Source organism: Acinonyx jubatus, chromosome D3 (assembly GCF_027475565.1).
Source record: "Acinonyx jubatus isolate Ajub_Pintada_27869175 chromosome D3, VMU_Ajub_asm_v1.0, whole genome shotgun sequence".
In the NCBI taxonomy this organism is placed as follows: domain Eukaryota; kingdom Metazoa; phylum Chordata; class Mammalia; order Carnivora; family Felidae; genus Acinonyx; species Acinonyx jubatus.
In genome coordinates, this window is record NC_069392.1 from 52,126,187 (window position 1) to 52,136,218 (window position 10,032).

Consider the following 10,032-nt stretch of genomic DNA (forward strand, 5'->3'; position numbering starts at 1 on the left):
ATATCGTTAGATGAGACAATTAAGTGAAAAGCACTGAGCACCAAACCTGACATATACATAACTATATAGTTAGGTGCTTAAGAAAAAATGAAAGCAGCAGGTATCACACACATTCAAGTACAGCATGGATCATCATTTTTAAATAAGAGGCAAACTGGAAAACTGGCTTTGGATACCTACCCATTAAAAAAAAAAAAAACAACACTTTTTTTCCTCAGAGGAGAATCTTTACATCAAACTTTTTTTTTAAGTTTACTTATTTATTTTGAGAGTGTGTATGTGTGTGTGAGAGAGAGAGAGACAGAGAGCAGGAAAAGGGCAGAGACAGGGAGACAGAGAATCCCAAGCAGGTTCCACACTGTTAGCATGGAGCCAGACGTGGGACTCAAACCCACCAACCGTGAGATCATGATCTGAGCCAAAATCAAGATTCAGACACTTCACTGACTGAGCCTCTATATGAAGCCCATATTTTAAAATAAAGTTACATCAAATGTCTTCCTAAAATTTCCTATGTGTCCTCTCTGTTGACTTCTCAAGTTTTAATTAACATAAGACGATAATCTTTTAAAAATACTACATATGGCATAAATATGTACACTTGTATTATAAAAATAAATATATGTATAGAAAGTATACATGCAGGGGCACCTGGGTGGCTCAGTCAGTTAAGCGCTTGACTTTGGCTCAGATCACGATCTTGCGGTTCATGAGTTCAAGAGCCGCGTCAGGCTCTATGCTGACGGCTCAAAGCCTGAAGCCTGCTTTGGAATCTGTCTCCCTCTCTCTCTGCCCCTCCCCTGCTCACGCTCTGTCTCTCTAGCTCTCTCAAAAATAAACATTAAAAAAATTAAAATAAAAAAAAATTTTTAATTAAAAAAAAAGAAAGTATACATTTAAGTTCCATTATGACTGGCTATGATTAAAAAAGGAAGAAAGGAAAGGGAACCTCAACTGTATAATATTTGATTTCTTTTTAAAGAAAAGGAAGAAATACAATGTAAATGTAATAAGATTAATATTAGTTGGTTCTGGGTAGTGGGAAGCTTAGTAGGAAATTCTCTGAATTCTTCAATAATTGTTTGTTTTCTAATTTAAATAAACACACAGAAGCCTTTTTCCCTAATTAAATTTCCCAGCTGGTCTAACTATGAAATAGAGAAAATGAAAAGCATGAAAATACTATGCTGCATTTCTGATATCTTTTAGAAAATACTGTACAAGTATTCTCCCTAAAGTTGGTCTCTAATTGTCAAAAAACATAAAAGTGTCTCTCAAAATTTTAAACTGGCTAATTACTGTTAGTATCAACACAAAAAAGTGTCAACACGAAAAAGACATTCTAGGGTCGCCTGACTGGCTTAGTCTGTAAAGCACATGACTCCTGGTCTCAGAGGTCATGAGTTTAAGCCACACGTTTGGGGTAGAGGTTACGTTAAAAAAAAAAAAAAAAAAAAAAAGACATTCTAGTTTTGCCCATATTCAGAATGAGTTTATCATTTATTAGGTAATCCTACTAATAAATCCAGAAATGAGTTAACAGATGTGACAGCCAGCCTCTGAAACAGTCCCCAATAATCCTGTATTTTGAGTTATGCACACACTTGTGTAATCCCTTCCCACCCAGGGTTGTTATATGTGCCCAACAGAACACAGCAAAAACAAGAGTACATCACTTCTGAAATAAGGTTATGAAAGAGTACAGGGTCTATCTTGGGTGCACTTTCATCACTCCCTCTTAGCGAAACTAACTGCTGTGCCATGGGGATCCTCAAGGAGCCTATGGAAAAGCCTACACTGCACACAACAGAGATCTCAGGAAAACATCTAGTGAGGAAGTGAGACTTGCCAACAACCACATGAGTGAGCTTGGAAGCAGATCCTCCAGCCCCGATGACTACGGTCTAGGCTGACAGTACCACTGCAACCTCAAGAGAGACCCTATCCAAGAGAGACCCTGGGACAGAACTACCCAGCTGAGCTACTCCCAGATTCCTGACAAACTGAGAGACAAGAAATGCTTTTGTCCCCCCTAAAGTGCTTAATTTTGGAGTAATTTGTTATACAACAATAGAGAAGTAAAACACTGGAATATCCCAAAACTAACCATTATAATAAAGAGGAAGATAAGAGCTAAGAATGATTAAAAGAAATACTCTGAAAAAACTCACACAGTTCTAAAGCTTGGCTTCATTAAGAGTATATCACAAAAGGTGACATCATAATCACATGACATCTCAATTTCAACGTGAAATTCAGCTCTACCATTGTCTTACTTTTACAAGTTACCATATAAATATAATTTTTTTGTTGTTTTATATAAGTAACCTCTACCCCCAACATGGGGCTCGAACTCACGACCCAGAGATGAAGACTTGCATGCTTTTCCAACTGAACCAGCCAGGTAGTCTCATAAATATAATTTCTTGAATACTGTATTATGAAGTAACATTTCCCAGTATGTGCAGGTCCACAGACTACTGTTTCCTCAAGCTAATTAAGAGTTGTTTCATAAAAATCAATTTCATGTTCAAATAATTTGAGAAACATAGGATTAAGTTTTTAAAAAGTCTCTTTATACCAGGTCTTCCCAGAGCCTTTAATGTGCTCAGTGACACTGTAATTCTCCCAAACACATGCTATTTGAAGCAAACTTATTTGATCATAAAACTCATTTGCAGGGCATGTATAACACATTGGGTGTCCTATGGAATATATTTTTAAAAATGATAATATCTTCTATGTTTTTACCTAGCACACGAGACTTTACTATATACAGGAAACCTGAATTGCTGGAAAAATAATCATAACTTGTACAAAAATGACACAAACAACATATGTATCTAAATTTTAAGGGGTGCCTGGGTGGCGCAGTTGGTTAGGCCATCTGACTTCGGCTCAGGTCATGATCTCACAGCTTGTGAGTTCGAGCCCTGCATCAGGCTCTATGCTAACAGCGTGGAGCCTGAAGTTTGCTTTGGATTCTGCGTCTCCCCCTCTCTCTGCCCCTCCCCCGCTCACACTCTGTCTCTCAAAAATAAAATAAAAACATTAAAAAAAAATTTAAATTTTGAAACTTGACTTGAATTCATCCAAAGTTTGGTACTTGAAAAACTTGTAGGTTAATTATCTAGTCACACTAACATGGTAGTTAAAATTAATAAAATATTTCCTTTTAAAGAAAACTAGAGGCAATAAGTTTCCTTCAAAGGTCCTTTAGAAAATATTCAAGATTTACACTAAAGATTTACATTCTGTTCTTTTTAAGCCCTTAAGTAAATATATACTCACCATTACTTAATATAAAGAAATACTTGTTGGATTTTAAAACATGTATCCAAGAAATCTAGAATGGCTCTCCACTGACTAATACATCAAGTCTAAACTCTTTTTTTTTATTATTTTTATTTAAACTCTATTTTTAAGGCCCTACACATGCATGGTATTCAAATTTGTTTTATCAACCCTCCCTCACTATTCACTATAGCTTTAAACCATGGGTTTTTCTACTGAAATCGAAAAAAAAGTGCACTCTACATTATATCTCAATAGTCAAAGCAAGTTTTGACCTCAAATAATAATATACCCACAGGCCAGAATGGAGTCCAATTATTTTTTTTAACACTCCTTTCTCCTTTTAAGGAAATTTTAGCTGTTTTAGTTAGTTGTGTTCTTAAACTATGTGCCTGAAGTTATATTCTCATGCCTCATTGCCTAAAGATACGCTATCTTTGAGGAATCCCCACACTTGAGACAAAAAACAAAAAACAACAACAAAAAAAAAACAGTAGCCTTTTCTGGATGGCTAAGAACCCCAAAATTTATTTATCAGCAAAAAATTAAACTACAGAAAATTATGTCCTTTTCACCAAATTTCTAATGCCACCACCAAAGTCCAATGTCCTAATCACCTTAAACTTTGAAATGTTTATCAACTCTTACTTATCATTATAAACCATACAATTCTAATCTCCCCAACTTGATACCCTTGCTCAAGAATCTATGACTACCACACATTTTTACCATTAGATATGAAATCCAAAATCCCATTCCCAGAATTCAAGATCCTTCCTTACCTAGGAATCATCTTCCCTTACTATACTGTACTCTGATGGAGCAGTTTCCTCACTGCTCAGGAAGCACTCAATCTTAACTTCTAGCTTTTGCCATTCTCACCTCATCCCCACCCTCAATGGGAAATGCTGGCACTCTTCCTTTCCACCAACTCTCTACCTAACCATGAAAGTCCAATTCATTTTGTTTCTTCCTAAATCTTTTGCAGTTTACAGAAGGAAATCAGAAAAATCCTGAGGTGGGCCCCTATTCACTGCACTATTCAATACAGGAAGCACCAGCCAGATGAAGCTATTGGGTTGGGCACTTGAAATGTCTAATCCAAACTAAAATGTAAACCTTATAAATGTCTAAATGGATACCAAAGTTCAAAGACTTAGCCATAAGAACATAAAATACTAAGATGTTTTATACTGATTACATGTTGAAATAGTAACATTTTGGAAATATTGGGTTAAATACAATACTAAAACTAATTTCACCTGCTTTTTACTTTTTTTATAGTGTGACTTCTAAATAATTTTAAATTATATATGTAACTCACATCATATTTCTGCTGGACAGCACTGCTCTCTAGTGTGAATAACAATCCTACTGCTAAGAGATAAGATGACTTAAGAATACTTTGAGTCACATTGCCTGTTTTTAAATCTTTCCCACATACAGGACTGTAGACAAGTTAACATCTTTATGACTCAATGTTCTCAAATTTAAAATGGTGAGAAGAGTTATCTACTCTATAGGATTCAACGAGAACTAGAAGAGAAGAGCTAAATAAAGCAGGTATCAAGTAGTAGCGTTATTATTCCTCATCAACAAAGCAGGAAAGAGCATACACATCAAAGTCAAACTGATTCTCACACTTTTTTTTTAAGAACTTAAGAATGTAGGCCACTTTAAGGGCACCTGGGTGGCTCAGTTAAGTATCAGACACCGGATTTCCACTCAGGTCATGATCACAGTTTGGTTCGTGAGTTCAAGCCCCGCGCAGGACTCTGCACCCACAGCATGGAGCCTACTTGGGATATTCTCTCTCTCTCTCTGTCTCTCTCTCTCTCTCTTCCTCTCTGCCCCTCCCCTACTCTCTCTTTCAAAACAAATAAACATTTTAAAAACAAAACAAAAACAGAATGTAGGGCACTTTGTTGTTCTTGATTTAGTAGAACATTGGAGGAGCTGAGCTTGATGGCTAAAGTACAAGCTGAAGAAAATCCAAAGGTTCCCAAACTTTGTTTTTTTGGACAGCTCCCACTCTCCTTTAAATAATAAAGTGAACTTATGGAGCTATTCTCTCAAAGAACACACCTGTGGCACGTAAATACATACATGTATGGCACAGCACTTTCTGTGAAGAAATCATCATAACCAAATAAACATCATAGTCATTTGCTTGATACAACCTCATCATAGAACCCTTCATTTTATTCGGACCTTAAGAAGAAAGAACTTTATTTATACTTTGCTATGTTCTATTTGCAAAGGTAAATATATTGGTTAAATACTCGGGAGTTTTATTATGCTTAGTTTTCACTAATAAAGAATGTAAAGGTGATGAAAACAGGCGGCTCTTCAATTAAAGACACATTTCTCCTGTTGATTAAACTTTTATCTGAAAAACTGAATCTTACGACTTTTCCATTCCTATAAATCTATTTAATTCCAACCATCCAAATTACAATTTGTCCTTACTTCTTCATCCATCAGGCAAAAGGCTGTTGCAAGTTTTATTATTTTTATAACTTTTTTTCACAAGAGGTTAAGTAAAATACTATATGCCTAAGAAAGTGTTTACATTTTCAAAGAAAAAACATAACTAAATAGAAGCTTAGAAAGAGATAGGCCCCAGGAGGGCACCCGGGTGGCTCATTTGATTGAGCATCCAACTCTAGATTTCCGCTCTGGTTCATGAGATCAAGTCCAGCAGCAGGCTCTGTGCTGACAGTGCAGAGCCTCCTTGGGATTTTCTCTCTCTGCCCCTCCCCTGCTCTCTCACTCTCAAAATAAATAAACTTAAGAAGAGACAGAGCTAGGCCCCACTACCAGAAGAATACTACTCAAAACAACTTTGAAAGTCCAGTTTAACACCCAGGGGAAGATGATTCGTCTTCTTCATTAAGACTTCAGTGGTCTAAGGCAGCATCTTCCTACCCTTACCTGCCTTGCAACTTCCTAATTCCCTCCCTATGGTCGTTGAAAACAGTCTCAACGCCCTTCTCTGGGGCTCTTCCCCGCCCCCCCCCCCCCAATTACCCAGCAGCCCGGCTGGTCCGGGGAAGAAGGAAAGTGCCTAGAGAAACTAGAGGTTAGGACCGCGCTGTCTTGACAACCTCACTCATGGCCCCTCCCCCAGCCGCCAGTGGAGACACCCCGGGGCCCCAGCCGCAGACGCCACTCTACCGGCTCCGAGATGTAAACATCGCCCTTTTCTTCCCTGCCCGGCCCGGCTTTGAGGAAGCACAGTGAAAAAGGGAGGAGACCACATACCCTCCGAAGTGAGGCGAGAGAAGGGCTTAAGCAACTCCGCGAAGCTAAGGTGATTGAGGCGAGTGAGCCGCTCGGCTTCGTCGCTGCACAGCGCGGCGACACAGGGGACGAAGGAGTCCGGGATTAGCTCCTGCACTGATTGTACACACTGGGCCATCGCCGCGGCACAAGCAGCGGCGGCGCCCGCCCTCCGGCCCACTCTCAGAGACTGATCTTGCGGCTGCAGCAGCTACTGCCGCCGCCCGCCGGCCTAGCCCGGCCGGGCGGGGCCCCACACTGAAGCCTTGAGACCAACAGAAGGAACAGACGCCGCTGCCTCAGCTCCCAGGCACACACCACGGACCCCTCCCCTGCACCGCCGCTCCTCAGGGCTCGCCCCGGCGTCCTCGCATTCCACCGTGATGGGTGGAGACGCCGACAATCGCCAGTTAATCCTCCAGACGGTAAAACCTTGGTCACTGCTCGACCGGAACCGCCATGTTGAGGCCGAACCCTGACCCACCGGCAGTACCCGTCCCAGCAGGCCCCGCGCTCGCCCCTCACGTGACGGTATTAAAGGAGGCGATGGGGCGGGGAAAGAGCAGAGGAGAGGGAAGTGAAGAGCGACGGAGGCCGGTTGGGAGGCTGGCGCCGGAAGTGGTGCGATGGGTGGGCCCCTACGGAGTGAGGCGGGGCTACAAGCGCGGTGGGCGGAGCCAAACAGGAGACGCGCGACTTTAGGCCTGGTTCTCCCACAAGCCTTTGGCAAAGCCGAGCGAGGTGCAGGCGCCGAGCATTTGGGTCCGCGTTCGAGATCCGGGCTGTCACAGTGGTGCGGGAGCTCGCTCGCCTTCCACGCGGGCCGGGCCTGTTTGGAGCCCCAAAGTCTCTCCCTGGAAACAGTAGGCAAAATAATGTGGCTGTTCGCGCTGTTTCCCACGCTCCCGGTAGGGCAGCAAGGGACACCTGCTCAAGGAAAAGTGTGCTGCCCGTGCGATATGTGCCTGTTTCTCGTGGCGCGGGCCTAAGCAGACCTTGTATCGTTTAAATACAGCCATGCTTTTAGAAATGGACTACCACAAACGTGGACCCAACCAGTGAGCAGAAATGTGTGGTCTTGTGGGTGCTGGAATTAACACGCGTGTAAGGGGAAACTCCTGGCACTACTGTATGTTTGTTGGTCGCAGGGTAGTGGTGTGCTTGCAAACATCTGAGTCGTCCGCCGCCACGTTCGTTTCTCCACTATGCTTGGATGTTTACTTCACAGTGATGGAGTTGTGGGAAGCCAGTAATTCCTTACCAAATGAAGTCCTAAACTGGCTTCTGTTCTTAGCTTGCCTTTTTAGAGATTGTTCGGTTACGTAAGTAGAGGTGAATGAAAGGGATTCTATTACAGTGTCACTCAATTGTTTGAATTCCTTCTGAATTATAAGCCAAAGATACAAGGCAAGGAAAACTACAATGCTCTATCATGCTTTTATGGTACCTTAATTTAAAGGAGGCTTCCCCAACACCAGTATGTCAAATTGTCGGATTGTTTGGCACCCTGAGGTTTTTACCTTGGTAAGAATTTATGACAGGCAAGAGGTATGCCTTTCTCCTGTAAATTGATGGAACGTAGGAAAGGACGACAGGACCTAATGACATGACATTTTAGCCACAAATCAATTTAGAACACATAACATGCAAGTTGAGGATCTGGGAATTCATTTCCTTAAAACTGTGCCTGAGCATCTCTTGGAAATTCTTCTTGTATCCCCAGGAGTACACATCCCCTTTTGAATACCTTGGACCTCAATCCCTTATGTGAGAATCCTATAAAAGTGAGTATGACTCGTTATACATTTTTTTTTTTTTTTTTGGTAACAGGACGCCTCAATGCAAGCATACAACTTTATTTAGTACTCAAAGTAATTAAAAAGGCAACATATTTTTTACACTAAAATTAAAACTATTTGTATTAACCTCTCTGAGGACTCTTATTTTTTTCACTTTTTTAAAAAGTTTATTTATTTATTTATTTATTTTGAGAGAGAGAATGAGTAGGGGAGGGGCAGAGAGAGAGAGGGAGAGAGAGAGAGAGAGAGAGAGAGAGAATCCCAAGCCAAGCAGGCTTGCCAACACCAGCCCAAAGCCTGACACAGGGCTTGAACCCATGAACCTCAAGATCATGACCTGAGCTGAAATGACGAGTCAGACACTTAAGCAACTGAGCCACCCACGCACCCCTGAGAAGGACTTTCAAATATTTTAGCCTAAGTGAATTTTTTGAGATATTCACATTCCATAAAATTCACCCCTTTAAAGTATACATTTCTGTGGCTTTTAGTGTATTCAAAGTGGTAGAACCATTACTACTATCTAATTCCAGGACATTTTCATCACCCTAAAAAGAAGCTTGGTACACATTAGCAGACACTCTCTACCCTTATACCTTCTCCAGCCCCTGGCAATCACTAATCTACTTTCTGTCTCAATAAGATTTACTTATTCTGAACATTACATATAAATGGAATCATAGAAGATGTGACTTTCTGTGTTTGGCTTCCTTCACTTAGCGTGTTTTCAAGATTTATTCATGTTAGCATATTATCAGTACTTCATTCCTCTTTATGGCTGAACCTCAATGGATTTTTGTCTTATGCACTGACTTTACAATCTAACACCACATCCACAGAGTGGGTGAGTAATTCACTGTAAAAATCTATTTCTTTCTTCATCTATCCTGATCTTATAAGGTGTCCTCATCTAAAGGTTAAAGCTGAGTCACTGCCTTCCAGGCTACAAGAGTAGACAAAAGAGAATGGAAAAGCACATGATTAATAGTTTAAGTTCAAATTGTATTAATGGCACTCAATAATCTCACTCACATACTACTGGCCTTAATGAGTCTCACAATCTCATGTATCTCCAAAACAGACTGAAAAACATAGTCTTCTGTTGCTAAATGAAGAGGAGAGGGAATATGGGATGGAAGTCAAGGTGTCCACTACATTTCATTATTTATTATTAATGAGATACCCTGCAGAATGTATTTGTATGTAACTGAATGTATTATATGGGGTCCAAGATATCACACATCTCTCATTTCTCTGATTCCTCTGGACACTGGAGCTTTTTGTATCTCATGTCCTTGGGACTATTCACTGTGTCCAGGAAAAATGAGGTGCTATGATTGGCCAGGCTTTGGTCATGTGCCCAACCTCAAAGTCAAGAGGATAGGGTCTATCACTAAAAGAGGAAACTTGCTGGACAAAATAGTAACAATAACACAAACAACTAAGGACCTCTTTTCCAATATTAAATATGAGGACTATCTTCCTTCTCTCCCCAAAATCAAAGAATGACATAAAATTTCTGCTAAGCCAATGGGCTTATATTTTGGTATACTGTGCTATCAAACGTTCATTGATTATTTTATTTGGTGTGTATGGTATTGCTGATCTCTTCTGATGGCTGGTGAAGTCAAGTTGAAAGAACAGAGACACTGGAGTC

The 10,032-nt window shown here is 40.6% G+C and overlaps 1 protein-coding gene across 4 annotated transcripts in view; it reads right to left on the minus strand.

Annotated features, from left to right (window-relative positions):
• Nucleotides 1-7,069, minus strand: part of TRAPPC8 (trafficking protein particle complex subunit 8) — an 81,943-nt gene extending 74,874 nt beyond the window's left edge. For 3 of the 4 annotated variants that reach the window (XM_027068705.2, XM_027068707.2, XM_027068704.2), the window contains exon 1: nucleotides 6,559-7,069. In XM_027068705.2, the coding sequence (XP_026924506.1) occupies nucleotides 6,559-6,715 (157 nt within the window). In that variant the 5' untranslated portion in view covers nucleotides 6,716-7,069. The remainder of the gene's footprint in view (nucleotides 1-6,558) is intronic. The other variant, XM_027068708.2, reaches the window with a different exon arrangement.
• Nucleotides 7,070-10,032: the final 2,963 nt, after the last annotated feature.